Below are 19,644 nucleotides of genomic sequence, written 5' to 3'. Positions count from 1 at the left end.
TGATGGCTGAGGGGTAGTAACTGTTCTTGAACATGGTGATGTGAGTCCTGAGGCTCAGATGGGATTAGAGGTGATCTTGGGGTCTGAGTCCACAGAACACTCAAAGCTGCTACGTAGGTAGACTCTGTGGTTAAGAAGGCATACAGTGCATTGGCCTTCATCAATCGTAGGATGGAGTTTAGGAGCCGAGAGGTAATGTTGCAGCTATATAGGACCCTGGTCAGACCCCACTTGGAGTACTGTGCTCAGTTCTGGTCGCCTCACTATATGAAGGATATGGAAACCATAGAAAGGGTGCAGAGGAGATTTACAAGGATGTGGCCTGGATTGGGGACCATGCCTTATGAGAATAGGTTGAGTGAACTCGGCCTTTTCTCCTTGGAGCGACGGAGGATGAGAGGTGACTTGATAGAGGTGTATAAGATGATGAGAGGCATTGATCGTGTGGATAGTCAGAGACTTTTTCCCAGGGCTGAAATGGCCAGCACGAGAGGGCACAGGTTTAAGGTGCTGAGGAGTAGGTACAGAGGAGATGTCAGGGGTAAGTTTTTTACGCAGTGGTGAGTACGTGGAATGGGCTGCCAGCGACGGTGGTGGAGGTGGATATGATAGGGTCTTTTAAGAGACTTTTGGACAGGTTTTTGGAGCTTAGAAAAATACAGGGCTATGGGTAACCCTAGGTAATTTCTAAGGTAAGGACATATTGGGCACAGCTTTGTGGGCTGAAGGGCCTGTATTGTGCTGTAGGTTTTCTGTGTTTTCTATGTCTGTATGTTTTCCTGTAACTTCCTGCACTTTTTGCTTCTACCCTCACTTTACACCCCTCTGTCTCTCTGCACTGAGGAAGAGGATTTCTTGGAATGTATGTGGGATGGTTTTTTGAACCAACATGTCGAGGAACCAACTAGAGAGCAGGCTATTCTGGACTGGGTTTTGAGCAATGAGGAAGGGTTAATTAGCGATCTTGTCGTGAGAGGCCTCTTGGGTAAGAGTGACCATAATATGGTGGAATTCTTCATTAAGATGGAGAGTGACATAGTTAATTCAGAAACAAAGGTTCTGAACTTAGAGGGGTAACTTTGAAGGTATGAGGCGTGAATTAGCTAAGATAGACTGGCAAATGACACTTACAGGATTGATGGTGGATATGCAATGGCAAGCATTTAAAGATTGCATGGATGAACTACAACAATTGTTCATCCCAGTTTGGCAAAAGAATAAATCAAGGAAGGTAGTGCACCCGTGGCTGACAAGAGAAATTAGGGATAGTATCAATTCCAAAGAAGAAGCATACAAGTTAGCCAGAGAAAGTGGCTCACCTGAGGACTGGGAGAAATTCAGAGTTCAGCAGAGGAGGACAAAGGGCTTAATTAGGAAGGGGAAAAAAGATTATGAGAGAAAACTGGCAGGGAACATAAAAACGGACTGTAAAAGCTTTTATAGGTATGTAAAAAGGAAAAGACTGGTAAAGACAAATGTAGGTCCCCTACAGACAGAAACAGGTGAATTGATTATGGGGAGCAAGGACATGGCAGACCAATTGAATAATTACTTTGGTTCTGTCTTCACTAAGGAGGACATAAATAATCTTCCAGAAATAGTAGGGGACAGAGGGTCCAGTGAGATGGAGGAACTGAGCGAAATACATGTTAGTAGGGAAGTGGTGTTAGGTAAATTGAAGGGATTGAAGGCAGATAAATCCCCAGGGCCAGATGGTCTGCATCCCAGAGTGCTTAAGGAAGTAGCCCAAGAAATAGTGGATGCATTAGTGATAATTTTTCAAAACTCGTTAGATTCTGGACTAGTTCCTGAGGATTGGAGGGTGGCTAATGTAACTCCACTTTTTAAAAAAGGAGGGAGAGAGAAACCGGGGAATTATAGACCGGTTAGCCTAACGTCGGTGGTGGGGAAACTGCTGGAGTCAGTTATCAAGGATGTGATAACAGCACATTTGGAAAGCGGTGAAATGATCGGACAAAGTCAGCATGGATTTGTGAAAGGAAAATCATGTCTGATGAATCTCATAGAATTTTTTGAGGATGTAACTAGTAGAGTGGATAGGGGAGAACCAGTGGATGTGGTATATTTGGATTTTCAAAAGGCTTTTGACAAGGTCCCACACAGGAGATTAGTGTGCAAACTTAAAGCACACGGTATTGGGGGTAAAGTATTGATGTGGATGGAGAATTGGTTAGCAGACAGGAAGCAAAGAGTGGGAATAAACGGGACCTTTTCAGAATGGCAGGCAGTGACTAGTGGGGTACCGCAAGGCTCAGTGCTGGGACCCCAGTTGTTTACAATATATATTAATGACTTGGATGAGGGAATTAAATGCAGCATCTCCAAGTTTGTGGATGACACGAAGCTGGGTGGCAGTGTTAGCTGTGAGGAGGATGCTAAGAGGATGCAGGGTGACTTGGATAGGTTGGGTGAGTGGGCAAATTCATGGCAGATGCAATTTAATGTGGATAAATGTGAAGTTATCCACTTTGGTGGCAAAAATAAGAAAACAGATTATTATCTGAATGGTGGCCGATTAGGAAAAGGGGAGGTGCAACGAGACCTGGGTGTCATTATACACCAGTCATTGAAAGTGGGCATGCAGGTACAGCAGGCGGTGAAAAAGGCGAATGGTATGCTGGCATTTATAGCGAGAGGATTTGAGTACAGGAGCAGGGAGGTACTACTGCAGTTGTACAAGGCCTTGGTGAGACCACACCTGGAGTATTGTGTGCAGTTTTGGTCCCCTAATCTGAGGAAAGACATCCTTGCCATAGAGGGAGTACAAAGAAGGTTCACCAGATTGATTCCTGGGATGGCAGGACTTTCATATGAAGAAAGACTGGATGAACTGGGCTTGTACTCGTTGGAATTTAGAAGATTGAGGGGGAATCTGATTGAAACGTATAAGATCCTAAAGGGATTGGACAGGCTAGATGCAGGAAGATTGTTCCCGATGTTGGGGAAGTCCAGAACGAGGGGCCACAGTTTGAGGATAGAGGGGAAGCCTTTTAGGACCGAGATTAGGAAAAACTTCTTCACACAGAGAGTGGTGAATCTGTGGAATTCTCTGCCACAGGAAACAGTTGAGGCCAGTTCATTGGCTATATTTAAGAAGGAGTTAGATATGGCCCTTGTGGCTACGGGGGTCAGGGGGTATGGAGGGAAGGCTGGGGCGGGGTTCTGAGTTGGATGATCAGCCATGATCATAATAAATGGTGGTGCAGGCTCGAAGGGCCGAATGGCCTACTCCTGCACCTATTTTCTATGTTTCTATGTTTCTACCTGATGGCAGCAGCGAGAAGAGAGCGTGGTCTGGGTGGTGAGGATCTCTGATGATGGAGGCTGCTTTCCTGTGACAGTGTTTCATGTAGACGTGCTCAATGGTTGGGAGGGCTTTACCCGTGATGGACTGGACTGAATCCACCACTTTTTGTAGGATTTTCTGCTCAGAGGCATTGGTGTCCCCGTACCAGGCTGTAATGCAGCCAGTCAGCACACTTCCCACCACACATCGATAGAATTTTGCCAAGGTTTTTGATGATGTTGAACCTCCACAGACTCCTGAGGAAGTAGAGGTGCTGTCATGTTTTCTTCTCAATAATATTTATATGATGGGTCCAGGACAGGTCCTCTGAGATAGTGACAGCCAGGAATTGAAAGTTACTGACCCTCTCCACCTCTGACCCTCCGATGATTACTGGCTCATGGACCTCCGGTTTCCCTCTCCTTGGTTCCTTGGTCTTATTGACATTGAGTGAGAGGTTGTTGTTATGACACCACTCAGCCAAGTTTTCAATCTCCCTCCTGTTTGCTGATCCATCACCCCCTTTGATACAGCCCACAACAGTGGTGTTGTCAGCAAACGTATATGGTGTTGGAGCTGTGCTTAGCCACACGGTCATAGGTGTAAAGCGAGTAGAGCAGGGGGCTAAACACACATCCCTGCAATGCTCCTGTACCGATGGAGATTGTGGGGAAGATGTTTTTGCCAATCTGAGCTGACCAGGGTCTGCAAGTGAGGAAATCCAGGATCCAATTGCACAAGAGAGTATTGAGGCACAGATCTCGGAGTCTACTGATTAGTTTTGAGGGGACGATGGTGTTAAATCCTGAGCTGTAATCGATAAAGAGCATCCTGATGTATGCATCCGATGCTCCAGGGTTGAGTGAAGAGCTACTGAGATAGCATCTGCTGCAGACCTGTTGCCTCGGTAGGCAAATTGGAGCTTTTCGCACCAATGTAGCACGCCCAGAGCTCAGTAACCCTAACCCGTACGTCTTTGGAAGGCAGGAAAAACCCAGAGCACCCGGAGGAAACTCACGTGGTCACAGGGAGAATGTACAGACAGTGGTGGGAATTGAACCCGGGTCACTGGCGCTACCTGCTATGGAACAGTGCCGTCCCACCCCATTTTCATCCCTGACCTCAAGCTCAAGGAATTGATTGTTTGGTTTCATGAATGTTTTTCCCTCACTGATCGCTTGTGATCTCACTCTGGGGGCAGGGGGAAAGGTGTCAGCACGATCATCACGAGGGCTGCTGTCTCACCACCCCGTGGTCACACTGTGTTGCAGGTGAACGAGTTGCAGAATCTATCGAGCGCGGAGGTGGTGGTTCCCCGAGACCAGGTACCCGACGAGAATGACCAAGTGGTTGTGAAGATCATCGGTCACTTCTACGCCAGTCAGGTAACTGGTCACCTGTCTGGGGCGGGGGGGGGGGGTGAGGGAGGGGTGGAATCAGCAGGTCACCCCAGCCACGGGGGTTCTGGCTCGTCACTGCAAGCCGGGTGTCTTCCACCTACTCAACAACCCATCCTGCACAACCCCCTCGGCCCTTCAACACCTCCTAGACCAACCCCTCGCCCAAGCATGGCCTGACTTCCCCGTTGTACTGTGCCCGGTGTCAGGGCCAGGTCCTCTCTGTGGGAATCCGTCACTGTCCACCTTGGTCTGGGATGCTCAGTTTTTGTCATTTGCATGATTTGTTCTTTTTTTTTTATGCATTGGGTATTCCATGGTGTTTCTTTCATTGCGAATGTCTACTACATAATCAATGTACTCTGAGTCTTTGAACTGGCCAAGACAACGGAGCAGACAAGACATCAGACCAAAGTCCAGGGAGAGCCAGTAAAGGTTCAGACGCTCAATTGGCTTCTTCCGGATTCTGTACCTTGTCCAAAACAATTGTGCTCACTGCATTGAGGCAGTCCTGATAACACAGGGTTATAAGTTTTCAGTGACTAGAGTTTACGTGAACCCTTTTTATCAGAGAAACTAGTCGACTTCAAAGTTTATAAAGTTATTGCTGAGCTAAATATTGGTTTGTTTCTTATGTGCCACATCGTATGACGTAGGAAATCATGGTCTTTCCATGGCCTTGATTGTCCTTGGCAAATTTTTCTACACAACAGGTTTGCCATTGCCTTCTTCTGGGCAGTGTCTTTACAAGACGGGTGACTCCAACCATTATCAATAATCTTCAGAGGTTGTCTGCCTGGCGTTAGTGGTCGCATAACCAGGACTTGTGATCTGCACTGGCTGCTCGTACGACCATCTACCACCTGCCCCCATGGCTCCCAGAGGAAACACACGCGCTTACAAGGAGAACGTACAAACTCCTTACAGAGGACACCAGAATTGAACTCTGAACTCCGATGCCCCGAACTGTAATATTGTCGTGCTAATCTCTACGGAGAACATGGCTGATCTTACTGTAACTTCTGCATTCCCACTTACACCTGGCCCCCTCTGGTGCACAGGGTCGCCAGAGGCTGCCGTCAGTTGTAAACTTAGCCAGCTCCATCACAGGCACAACCCACCGGCCTGGATGTCTTCTTAAGCTTTTGTGTCTTCTGTCCAGTGGGAGAGGGGCAGGAGAGACAATGAACAAGGAGCAAGGGGGCCTTGATAACGTTGGCTGCTTGCCACAGGCAGCGGGACGTGAAGACTGAGGAAAGGAGTGGACGCTGGTTTTTGTTTACAACCTTAGGTTGTTAATGCAAATGACACATTTCACTGTATGTTTCAATGTACCCCTGATGAATAAATCTGAATGTTTTATGGTCTTAACCAGGCTGAAAGACAACTTCTCTCCTGCTAGACATCTCAAACGCTAAAGATGAGCTCTTGATCTCTCAATCTATCTCCTCGCAGTCTTTGCACCTTCACTGTAACTAACTATACCATCACTGTCCTCTTCATTATGTGCCGTGTTGTGTGATATCATCATTATGTGTGGTGTCGTATGACATCATCATTATGTGCCATGTCACATGACAAAAGTGATCACGATCTTTCCATGGCCATGATTGTTCTTGGCAAATTTTTCGACTGAAGTCGTTTGTCATTTCCTTCTGGGCAGTGTCTTTACAAGTTGGGTGACCCCAGCCATGTTCAAGATGGGAGAGGCTAAGCAGGTGCTACATCTTGCCCGAGGGTGACCTGCAGGCTAGCGGAGGGAAGGAGCGCCTTACACCTCCTTTGGTAGAGACGTATCTCCACCCCGTCACCCAGTCTTACTCAGTATTACGATAAATTTTCCAGTGAACCGAATAAGATTAAAGGGATGCGAAAGATTCTGCAGATGCTGGAAATTCAGAGCAACACACACACACACACACACACACACACACACACACACACACACACACACACACGCTCAGAAGTCCAGGCAGCATTTACAGAAATGAATAAACAGTCGACGTTTCAGTCCCAATGAAGGGTCTTGGCCCAAAATGCTGATTGTCCATTTCCCCACCTGATCTCAGCATTCTGCATGTGTTGCTCAAGTTTAAAGAGAGTGTGGTAATGTGGTCCCAGTGAGTCTACAGCGAATGTGGCAAACATCACTCGTGAGCTGTTTATTGGAGCTTTTTATTCATAAGAAACTTGGTGTTATATAAAGTCACTTTAGAGCCGGACAGTTACCCAAATGCACAGAGATAAACAGATTTTCCCAATCACACTATAACCAATAGTTATAGATTGAAAGAGCACACAGAAAACTTACAAGGATGCTGCTGGGGCTCGAGGACCTGAGATACAGGGAAAGGTTAAATTGATTAGGACTGGAGGGAGCGTATTCCCTGCTTCCCAGGAGCCTAGCAGAACGAGGGGAGATTTGACAGAGGTATACGAAACTATAAGGTGACAGGGTGGAGATACATCTCTACCAATGGAGATGTAAGGCACTCCTTCCCTCCACTAGCCTGCACGTCAGGGTCACATGAAGCCGTGGGAGCAGGTGGTGGATGGTCGTACGAGCAGCCGGTGCAGATCACAAGTCCTGGTTATGCAACCACTGACGCCGGACAGACAATCTCTGAAGAGTATCGACAATGGCTGGGGTCACCCGTCTTGTAAAGACACTGTCCAGAAGAAGGCAACGGTAAACCACTTCTGTAGAAACATTTGTCAAGAACAATCATGGTCATGGAAAGACCGTGATCGCCCACGTCACACAATATGGCACATAATGATGTTGTCACACAACACGGCACACAATAATGATGACTGTGTAACATCCTCCAAAACAAAAAATAATTGAAAGTGTGTTGAGCCTCAGAATAGAATGACTTGCTTTTAGAATGGAGATTTCTTTAGCCGGAGGGTGCTGAATCTGGAGTGGAGGCCAAGTCTTTATGTATATTTAAGGCAGAGATTGACAGATTCTTGATTGGTCAGGGCATGAAAGGATACGGGGAGAAAGCAGGAGACTGGAGCTGAAAGTAAAATTGGATCAGCCATGATGAAATGGTGGAGCAAATGGCCTAATTCAGCTCCTATGTCTTGCGGTCTTATGGTGTCTGCTGATCTTAAGACACCCTGACCAAAGGAAACATCCTCTCCGAGTCTACTCTATTGAGTCCTTTCAACATTTGATAGGTTACAATGAAATCCGCCTCTCATTCTTCTGAATTCCAGGGAGTACAGGCCCAGAGCCATCGAGAATCCCAGATGGTCTGTTGCCTCCCTAGTGCCAGGGTCCGCGATATCTCGGATCGAGTTCTCAGTATTCTCAGGAGGCAGGGTGAGCAGCCAGATGTCGTGGTCCATGTAGGGACCGATGAAGTGGGTAGGAAGGAGGAGGAGGAGGTCCTGCAAAGAGAGTTTGGGAGTTAGGTGCAAAGTTGAAGGACAGGACTTCCAGGGTTGCAATCTCAGGATTGCTACCCGTGCCACGTGCTAGTGAGGCTAGAAATAGGAAGATAATGTAGCTAAATATGTGGCTAAGAAGTTGGTGCAGGAGGGAGGGCTTCATGTTTCTGGACAATTGGGCCTTGTTCCAGGGAAGGTGGGACCTGTTCCTACAGGACGGTTTGCACCTGAACTGGAGGGGGACTAACATCCTTGCGGGAAGGTTTGCTCGTGCTGCTCCGGGGGGTTTAAACTAGATTTGCAGGGGAAGGGGAACCAGAGTGTCAGAGCAGATAGTGAGGTGGAGGAGGATAAAGGTCATGTGAGGACTGCAGGTATAGACAGAAATCAAAGATTTGTACGTGATAGAAATGTTCTCAGGTGCATCTATTTCAATGCAAGTAGTATTGTAGGAAAGGCAGGTGAGCTTAGGGTGTGGATTGGCATGTGGGATTACGACATTATTGCTATTAGTGAGACTTGGTTGCAGGAGGGGCAGGATTTGCTGTTTAATGTTCCGGGGTTCTGTTGTTTCAGATGTGACAGAGGGGGAGGGATGAAAGGGGGAGGAGTGGCATTGCTAGTCAGGGAGAATATCACAGCTGTGCGTAGACAGGACAGCCCGGAGGGCTTGTCTACAGAGGCCATATGGGTGGAGCTGAGGAATGGGGGAAAGGTGTGACCACACTAATAGGGTTGTATTATAGACCGCTGAACGGTCAGAGAGAATTGGAGGAGCAGATCTGTAGAGAGATAGCAGACCGATGTAAGAAACAGGAAGTTGTAATAGTAGGGGATTTTAATTTTCCACATATTGACTGGGACTCCCACACTGTGAAAGGGCTAGATGGCTTGGAGTTTGTCAAATGTGTTCAGGAAAGTTTTCTGAATCGATATATAGAGGTACCTACGAGAGAGGATGCAATACTTGATCTCCTATCAGGGAAACAGACAGGCCAGGTGACAGAAGTATGTGTAGGCGAACATTTTGGGTCCAGTGACCATAATGTCATTAGTTTCAAGTTAATTATGGATAAGGATAGGTCTGGTCCTCGAATTGAGTTCTAAACTAGAGAAGGGCCAATTTTGTGGAAATGAGAAAGGATCAGGAAGAGTGGATTGGGATAAGTTGTTTTCTGGCAAGGATGTGTTCAGTAAGTGGAAGGCCTTCAAAGGCGAAATTTTGAGAGTGCAGAGTTTGCATGTTCCTGCCAGGATTAAAGGCAAAGTTAACAGGCGTAGGGAACCTTGGTTTTCAAGAGATATTTGCGATCTGGTTAAGAAAAAGAGAGAGGTGTATAGCAGGTATAGGCAACAAGGAACAAATGAAGTACTTGAAGAGTACAGAAAATGTAAGAAAATACTAAAGAAGGAAATCAGGAAGGCAAAAAGAAGACATGAGGTTGCCTAGGCAGAGAATGTGAAGGTAAACCCGAAGGGTTTCTACAAGTATATTAAGAGTAAAAGGATAGTAAGGGACAAAATTGATCCCCTAGAAGATCAGAGTGGTCGTCTATGTGTGAAGCCTCATGAATAAAGGTAGATAAATCCCCCGGGCCTAACATGATATTTCCTCGGACCTTGAGAGAGACTAGTGTAGAAATTGCAGGGGCCCTGGCAGAAATATTTAAAATGTCCTAGATGCCGGAGTATTGGAGGGTAGCTCATGTTGTTCTGTTGTTTAAAAAAGGCTCCAAAAGTAAACCAGGTGGTTACAGGCCAGTGAGCCTGACATCAGTAGTAGGTAAATTATTGGAAGGTGTTCTGGGAGATTGGATGTACAAGTATTTGGACAGCCAAGGGCTGATTAAGGATTGTGTGTGGCAGATCGTGTTTAACGAATCTTGTAGAGTTTTTCGAGGAGGTTACCAAGAAAGTAGATGAAGGAAAGGCAGTGGATGTTATCTACACGGACTTTAGTAAGGCCTTTGACAAAGTCCCACATGGGAGGTTAGTTCAGAAGGTTCAGACACGAGGTATCCATGGAGAGGTTGTAAACTGGATTTGAAATTGGCTGTGTGGAAGACAGAGAGTGGTAGTGGATGATTGCCTCTCAGACTGGAGGCCTGTGACTCGTGGTGTGCCTCGGGGATCTGTGCTGGGACCATTGTTGTTTGTTGTCCATATCAATGATCTAGATGATAATGTAGTAATTTGATGATGATACTAAGATTGGAGGTGTTGTGGGCAGCGAGGAAGGCTTTCAAAGCTTGCAGAGGGATCTGGACCAACTGGAAAAATGGGCCAGAAAATGGCAGATGGAATTTAATGCATACAAGTGTGAAGTGTTGCATCTTGGAAGGACAAATCAAGGTAGGACATACACAGTAAATGGTAGGGCACTGAGGAGTGCGGAGGAACAAAGGAATCCGGGAGTTCAGATACATAATTCCCTGAAAGTGGCGTCACAGGTAGACAGGGTTGCAAAGAAGGCTTTTGGCATCCTGGCATTCATAAATCAAAGTATTGCGCATAGGACCACACCATCACCGACTTTATCCGCTCAGGGGATCTCCCATCCACTGCTACCAACCTTATAGTTCCCACACCCCGCACTTCCCGTTTCTACCTCCTACCCAAGATCCACAAACCTGCCTGTCCTGGCAGACCTATTGTCTCAGCTTGCTCCTGCCCCACTGAACTCATTTCTGCATACCTCGACACGGTTTTATCACCCCTTGTTCAATCCCTTCCGACCTATGTTCGTGACACTTCTCACACTCTGAAACTTTTCGATGATTTTAAGTTCCCTGGCCCCCACCACTTTATTTTCACCATGGATGTCCAGTCCTTATATACTTCCATCCCCCATCAGGAAGGTCTCAAAGCTCTACGCTTCTTTTTGGATTCCAGACCTAATCAGTTCCCCTCTACCACCACTCTGCTCCATCTAGCGGAATTAGTCCTTACTCTTAATAATTTCTCCTTTGGCTCCTCCCACTTCCTCCAAACTAAAGGTGTAGCTATGGGCACCCGTATGGGTCCTGGCTATGCCTGCCTTTTTGTTGGCTTTGTGGAACAATCTATGTTCCGTGCCTATTCTGGTATCTGTCCCCCGCTTTTCCTTCGCTACATCGACGACTGCATTGGCGCTGCTTCCTGCACGCATGCAGAACTCGTTGACTTTATTAACTTTGCCTCCAACTTTCACCCTGCCCTCAAGTTTACCTGGTCCATTTCCGACACCTCCCTCCCCTTTCTAGATCTTTCTGTCTCTATCTCTGGAGACAGCTTATCCACTGATGTCCACTATAAGCCTACTGACTCTCACAGTTATCTGGACTATTCCTCTTCTCACCCTGTCTCTTGCAAAAACGCCATCCCCTTCTCGCAATTCCTCCGTCTCCGCCGCATCTGCTCTCAGGATGAGGCTTTTCATTCTAGGACGAGGGAGATGTCTTCCTTTTTTAAAGAAAGGGGCTTCCCTTCCTCCACTATCAAGTCTGCTCTCAAACGCATCTCCCCCATTTCACGTACATCTGCTCTCACTCCATCCTCCCGCCACCCCACTAGGAATAGGGTTCCCCTGGTCCTCACCTACCACCCCACCAGCCTCCGGGTCCAACATATTCTCCGTAACTTCCGCCACCTCCAACGGGATCCCACCACTAAACACATCTTTCCCTCCCCCCCTCTCTGCATTCCGCAGGGATCGCTCCCTACACAACTCCCTTGTCCATTCGTCCCCCCCATCCCTCCCCACTGATCTCCCTCCTGGCACTTATCCTTGTAAGCGGAACAAGTGCTACACATGCCCTTACACTTCCTCCCTTACCACCATTCAGGGCCCCAAACAGTCCTTCCAGGTGAGGCAACACTTCACCTGTGAGTCGACTGGGATGATATACTGCGTCCGGTGCTCCCGATGTGGCCTTTTATATATTGGCGAGACCCGACGCAGACTGGGAGACCGCTTTGCTGAACATCTACGCTCTGTCCGCCAGAGAAAGCAGGATCTCCCAGTGGCCACACATTTTAATTCCACATCCCATTCCCATTCTGACATGTCTATCCACGGCCTCCTCTACTGTAAAGATGAAGCCACACTCAGGTTGGAGGAACAACACCTTATATTCCGTCTGGGTAGCCTCCAACCTGATGGCATGAACATCGACTTCTCTAACTTCTGCTAAGGCCCCACCTCCCCCTCGTACCCCATCTGTTACTCATTTTTATGCACACATTCTTTCTCTCACTCTCCTTTTTCTCCCTCTGTCCCTCTGAATATACCTTTTGCCCATCCTCTGGGTCCCTCCCCCCCTTGTCTTTCTTCCCGGACCTCCTGTCCCATGATCCTCTCGTATCCCCTTTTGCCTATCACCTGTCCAGCTCTTGGCTCTATCCCTCCCCCTCCTGTCTTCTCCTATCATTTTGGATCTCCCCCTCCCCCTCCAACTTTCAAATCCCTTACTCACTCTTCCTTCAGTTAGTCCTGACGAAGGGTCTCAGCCTGAAACGTCGACTGTACCTCTTCCTAGAGATGCTGCCTGGCCTGCTGCGTTCACCAGCAACTTTGATGTGTGTTGCTTGAATTTCCAGCATCTGCAGAATTCCTGTTGTTTATTGAGTATAGGAGTTGGGATGTTATGGAGAGGTTGTATAAGACATTGGTGAGGCCAAATTTGGAGTATTGTGTGCAGTTCTGGTCACCTAACTATAGGATGGATATCAGTAAGATTGAAAGAGTGCAGAGAAGATTTACTAGGATGTTGCCGGGTCTTCAGGAGTTGAGTTACAGGGAAAGATTGAACAGGTTAGGACTTCATTCCTTGGAGCGTAGAAGAATGAGGGGGGATTTGATAGAGGTTTACAAAATTATGAGGGGTATAGACAAAGTAAATGCGAGTAGGCTCTTTCCACTTAGATTAGGAGAGATAAATACGAGAGGACATGGCTTTAGGGTGAAAGAGGAAAGGTTTAGGGGGAACTTCTTCACTCAGAGTGGTGGGAGTGTGGAATGAGCTGCCATCTGATGTGGTAATGCGGGCTCACTCTTAAGTTTTAAGAATAAATTGGATAGGTACACGGATGGGAAAGGTTTGGAGGGTTATGGACTGGGTGCAGGTCAATGGGACTAGCGGAAGAAAGTTTCAGCACAGACTGGCCTGTTTTCTGTGCTGTAGTGTTCTATGGTTCTGTGTGACAACCCTTTCAATCCCGGAGTTATTTTTGTGAACCTCCTTTGAACACTCTCCAATGTCAGCACATCCTTTCTTAGATAGGGGCTGAAAACTGCTCACAGTACTTCAAGTGAGGCCTCGCCAGTGCATTATAAAGCTTCATCATTACATCCTTGTTTTTATATTCTAGTCCTGTCTAATTGAATGCTAACATCGAATTTGCCTTCCTCGCCAAAGGCTCGACCTGTAAATTAACCTTTAGGGAATCCCACACAAGGACTCCGAAGTCCCTTTGCACCTCAACTTTTTGTATTTTCCCTCCATTTAGAAAACAGTCAACCCTTTCATTTCTTTTATCAAAGTGCATGACCATACACTTCCCAGCACTGCCCATTTCCTTGCCCATTCTCCTAATCTGTTTAAATCCCGCTGTGGCCTCTCTACTTCCTCAACACTACCTGCCCCTCCACCTATCTTTGTATTGTCCACAAACTTGGTCACAAAACCCTCAGTTCCATCATCCAAATTATTGGCATATAATGTAAAAACAATCAGTCCCAACACAGACCTCTGTGGAACACCACTAGTCACCAGCAGCCAACCAGGAAAGGCTCCCTTCATTCCCACTCTTTGTCTCCTGCCAATCAGCCACTGTTTTATCCATGCTACTATCATTCCTGTAACACCATGGGCTCTTAAATTGTTAAGCAGCCTCATGTGTGGCACCTTGTCAAAGACCTTCTGAAAATCCAAGTACACAACATCAACAAATTCTCCTTTGTCTATCCTGCTTTTTATTTCTTCAAAGAATTCCAACAGATTTGTCAAGCAAGATTTTGCCTTAAGGAAACAATGCTGACTATGGCCTATTTTATCCTGCGTCTCCAAGTACCCTGAGACCTCATCCTTAAGAATTGACTTCAAAATCTTCCCAGCCACTGAGGTCAGACTAATCAGCCTGTAATTTCCTCTGACACCAACAACCATTCCATGGTCAAAGTCACTTTGATCACATTGCTTCCCCATTCTGACGTTTGGTCTGAACAACAAATGAGCCTCCTGACCGTGTCTGCATGCTTTTATGCACTGAGTTGCTGCCATATGATTGGCTGATGAGATATTTGCATTAACGAGGCAGGTGTACAGGTGTGCCTAATGAAGTGGCCGCTGAGTGTGCACATATATTTTTTCAAGAACTCTATAACCCATTACCTAATATATACCTTTTCACAATTTGTCGTCTTTTGCACATTGGTTGTTTGTCAGTCTTATTTATGTCTAGTTTTTGATAAATTCTTCATTTTCCTGTAAATGCTTGTAAGAAAATGAATCTCAATGTGGTGTACACATACTTTGATCATAAATTTACTTACACTTTGAACGACTAAAGGTCACCTGTCTTTGCTCTCAGCTCGCACAGAGGAAGATCAGGGAAATATTGGCTCAAGTCAAACACCAACAGCAACAGAAAGTACAGAGCAGCCAATGCCAGCCCCGAAGGAAATGAAGGCAAGAGAACCTCCGAGATACCTGCCAACAATGGAGACAGATGCCAGGCCAAAGTGTGGCTGCGTTCAGATCAACTGTTTGTTCACCTTTAACACAGTGGAAGGCTAAGTAAATAAGATTACAAGGACAATTGGGAATAATTTGAAACCCTCAGAAGAAAATGTTCAACAGTGTAAATCTAGAGTGGAGAGACATTCTTTTTGCAGGGCCTGGGTCAAACGTGATGGTTAGACGTTGGGAGATTAGAGAAGTGGGCAGTTGTAGAGGGGCATCTGCATTAGAAATCCCACTGTGAGCGGCAGTCCGTCGTTGCTACTGGTTAGCGGAAGAATTACTACATTCGGGACTCTGCCTTGTGTAGGCTCTGCTTTTATTGAAGCTCCCTTCAACCTCCCTGGCCTCTTCTAAAACCTACCACCTTTGTACCCTCTTGCCCGAGTACAGATGTAGGAGAAATTTCAAAGCTGACTCAATCTAGGAATGGAGAAGGGGTGCGGATGGAGAGAAATTCAGATTCCAGCTGTAAGATTGGCTAAGGCGTGTGGAGAGTCAGAATACAATCTCCTACTACGTTAAATTAGACCCAAAGGTGGAATTGTGATGAGCAAAATATATATGGTTCTTCATTCTCTCAGATTGAAGTTTCCCATTGGGAGTGTTGCTGTCTCTGAAAATTGCAGATGGAATATAAAAAATGCAGGTCAGTTGGCATCTGCAGAGTGGGAACTAGAGCTAACGTCTCACCATTCAGTGGTCCTGACATTGGGTCTTCAGCTGGACATATTAAGTCAAATTCCTTCTTTCGCAGATACTGCACAACCTCTTTAGTTCTTCCAACACTTTCTTTTTGCATTTGATTTCTTTACCAAGTGTCAAACCCATCAACTATCCACAGCATGCATTCATTTCCTGCTAGCAAAGTCCCTCACAGAACATAGGAGAGTACAGCACGGGAACAGGCCCTTCAGTTCAGTGTTATGCTGAATCAGTTAAATTAGTCTAACTAATCTTTTCCTCCTTTGCAACGTCCATATCCTTCCATTTTCTCACATTCATGTACCTATCTAAACGTCTCTTAAAAGTCCCAAAGGTATCTGCCTCTGCCATCACTCTAGGCAGCTCATTGCAGGCACCCGCCACTCTCTGTGTAAAAACAATTTGCCCCTCACATCTCCTTTGAACCTACCCCCCTCTCACCTTCAACACATGCCCTCTGGTATTAGACATTTCTACCCTGGGAAAAAGATTCTCCCTGTCCACTCTATCTGTGCCTCTCTTAACCTTATAAACCTCTATCAGATCTCCCCTCAGCCTTCCATGCAATTAATCATTCTAGAAAATAGAATTAAGAGACCCAATGTTGAATTAACTTGAGTGTCTTTATGCAGAGTAGCATTCTAATGTGTTTTGTAGAATCTAAACAAGAGATGAAAATGGATTAAAAACACCCTTAGGACAGGGTTTCCCAACCTGTTTTATGCCATGGACTAATGCCATTAAGCAAGGGGTCCATGGAGCCCAGGTTGGGAGCCGCTGACCTAGAGCTAGGGATCTGTTCACACATAAAGCGCTGGAGGAACTCAACAGGTCAGGCAGCGTCTCTGAAAGTGAGTAAATAGTCGACATTTCATCAAGACTGGTGAAGGGTCTCGGCCCAAATCATCGACCGTTTATTTCTCTCCATAGATTTTTTTAAAGATTTATTTAGAGATTCTTGCTTCTTCCCCCCTTCCTTTCCAGCATTTTGTTTGCGTGTGTTGCCCTGGAGTTCAGCAGAATCTCCTGTTCGGTAGGTTACAGTTTGGAGTGTAACGTAGAGGAAAATGAGGAGGCAGATAAGTGTTAACAGCGATGGCCCTGGAAGTGCGCACGATCCCCAGGACGCAGTGCAGAAACGCCCAAGTGTGAGGAATAAAATTCCATAGAGTCATAGAAAAGTGCAGCACAGAAACAGGCCCTTCAGCCCATCTAGTTCATACCAAACCGTTTAAACTGCCTGGTCCCAATGACCTGCAACTGGACCAGAGCTCTCCATACTGCTCCCATCCATGTACCTATCCAAACTTCTCTTAAACGGTGAAATCGAGCTCGCACGCTGGCAGCTCGTTCCACACTCTCACAACCCTCTGAGTCAAGAAGTTTCCCCTCATGCTCCCCTTAAACTTCTCACCTTTCACCCATGTTCGTGTTTCGATTTTCTTTTAATTTGGTGCCAACGGCTGGATATTTGGCACCAGGGTAGTGTAGCAGTTAGTGCAACACTATTACGTCTCAGGGCATCGAGGTTGGAAGTTCAATTCTAGCACCATCTGTAAGGAACTTGTATGTTCTCCCTGTGACCGTGTGGTTTTTCTCCCTCAGTCCAAAGACGTAGCAGTTAGTAGGTTAATTGGTCATTGTAAATTGTCTGTGTTACATAGGTAGGTTGCTGGGCAGGGCGGCTTGTTGGGCTGGAAGGGCATGTTCCTCACTGTATCTCTAAATTAAATAAAAATAAAATACAATAAATATTTGAGGTTGTCCATAATGGTAACATCTCTCCTTAATTTACAGGAAAGCTCGGTGGGTTAGAGAGCGAGTGTGGGGGCTTTGGATAGCTTGGGAACAGTTGTTGAACCAGTCTCTACAGTTATGCTATGGACCCCCTACCATTAACTGCGGGGTCTGTGGGCCCTTAGACTTCAGTAGAAGCAGCGATGAGCTGTTACTGATTTAATCCAAACACACGCCCACAAGGAAACCCTAAAATACCATGATTTTATCCACAAGATTGATTTTTCGCATCAATGGATCAAAACATGCAATGCTTATGAATACTTTGCAAGTACAATGATTGCTCCACAAATCAGAGTTTGAGAATTGCTGATTGGTATAATGTACCCATTGACACTGTGGGCCAACCAATAAGGTGACCATTCAATACTGCGCACCAATGGAATGCATGCATCGTTGCTCTAAATAGTGTACCAGTTGATACATTGCACCAATCAATGCATTGCACAATACATTCTACCAATCAGTGCAAACACATTCTACCAATCAGTGCATTGCACAATACATTCTACCAATCAGTGCAAACACATTACACCAATCAGTGCATTGCCTTCTTTCTCTTCTTCCAACAACCTCTTCACTGGAAGCCATGAAAGAGTGTCAGAGGCACTGAGGACCATGTATAACTTAACTGAGATGAAGTAATTCTTGATTATTACTTTGCATTGGATTCAGCCTTCCACAGTGTTAAAACTCTAGAAAACTATGTATTCTTGCCAAATATTAAATGAACTGTGATGATTGATGAGATAATGCCAACCACGTGTGGTATTAGCTTAAAATTTATTCTGCTTTCTTGAATGAAGAACTTAACGAACAATTTTAATTTGGGTGGCTGTTTGTTCCCACAGACGCATCGCCCAAAGTGCTGTCGTCTCCTGCCAAAGATTGCAATCGCAACCTCATAGTGTGGGACACAAATCAGTTCTGAATTTTTTAAAGTATATTATTTCTTGTTTCCTTGTCCCCCCCCCACCCACCCCTCCCCTCCCAAAGCATCAGTAAAGAAAGTGGAATGAAAATAAAGAGTCCCACACGTGAGGTGGATCACAAAGAAAGAGGCAAAAAAAACTGGTTCAGTCACTTTTCTCTAGGAAAGGTTTATGTTTTTTTTCTTAAATTAAATGAGATATGAAAAGCAAATTGAGAGAGAAAGAGAGATGAAGAATGGTAACACTGCTAAAGGGCACCGAAGGAAATATGATATTCGTGTTGACTCAAGGCAACACTGTGCTGTTTACTAGCTACCTCAGGCACTTAGTACCTCAATGTTTATTTCGTTTTTGCTTGCTGGTATTTTATATTCTTATAGAGCTGATAGTCTTGAATATTTTATTTTTTTAATAAAAGAGAGTAAGATTTGCTGAGTTACACACAACAGCCGGGGAACTGTGCAGGAGTTACTGTGTGTTGCGGGCTATTAGTCTTCCCTGCTTCTAGTTGGTGGAAGTGTTAAAATATGTAAAAAAAAAAAACTTTTTTTTAAAGAATTACAGCAATTGCCTCGAATCTGAGGTGCCACATTGGGAACAAATTGCATTTTTAAGCATTTAAAAGCAGTTGTGTTGATGCAGTTACACACCACATACTGGATTCTATTTTTTAAAAATTTTTAAATCACATCTAATGATTTTTAAGTTGGCACTGTGTAAGAGGCTTGGATTTCCTGCACTAACACAACATCATAAGGCCACATCAATGTTACTATACTTCGCTTCGCTTCTAGCCATCACCGCAACTAGGGCACAGTCCGCCGACAGCAGCTCACCAGAGTCCTCTGTCCTGGGCCAGTCTTTCCGGATGTAACCCATTTCCTTGGTATCCCCACCCCTTTCTGAAGAAGTGGCCTTTGGAGCTTCAGTTTTACACTTCTGTAGCTCTGTGTTTGCTAGCCTCATGCCCAACCCTCCTCCTTCCCGAGCCTGGCTTGGGACCATCCGCAGCGGAATTATCAGCACTGCTACACTGGCCTTTAATTATAACCAATCAATGTATCTTTAATGTTCTATAACCATTAACATACAACATTTTCCATTGTCCATACTGGGGCGTCGCAGTAGCGTGGTGGTTAGCATGACGCTATGACAGCTCAGGGCATCGGATTCAGAGCTCGATTCCCGCTGCTGTTTGTAAGGAGTTTGTACGTTCTCCCCGTGACCATGTGGGTTTCCTCCACAGTCCAAAGACGTAGTGGTTGTTTAACTGGTCATTGAAAATTATTTAACTCGGTTAACTCGGGTTGCTTTTTTTTTTACAAAATTCTTTATTACAAATATCGGTGCTATACACTATTTACAAAACAGTGACTAACACAATTACT

The 19,644-nt window shown here is 45.7% G+C and overlaps 1 protein-coding gene across 1 annotated transcript in view; it reads left to right on the top strand.

Moving 5' to 3' along the window:
- igf2bp1 (insulin-like growth factor 2 mRNA binding protein 1) overlaps positions 1-18,150 on the top strand; it is a 250,578-nt gene extending 232,428 nt beyond the window's left edge. The window contains exons 11-12 of the mRNA XM_072249785.1: positions 4,579-4,692; positions 14,674-18,150. Coding sequence (XP_072105886.1) covers positions 4,579-4,692; positions 14,674-14,769 — 210 coding nt within the window. The 3' untranslated portion in view covers positions 14,770-18,150. The remainder of the gene's footprint in view (positions 1-4,578; positions 4,693-14,673) is intronic.
- Positions 18,151-19,644: the final 1,494 nt, after the last annotated feature.

This window comes from Mobula birostris, chromosome X (assembly GCF_030028105.1).
Source record: "Mobula birostris isolate sMobBir1 chromosome X, sMobBir1.hap1, whole genome shotgun sequence".
Lineage (NCBI taxonomy): Eukaryota > Metazoa > Chordata > Chondrichthyes > Myliobatiformes > Myliobatidae > Mobula > Mobula birostris.
Note: the sequence above shows the minus strand (reverse complement) of the source record. Positions and strands in the feature narration are given on the sequence as shown.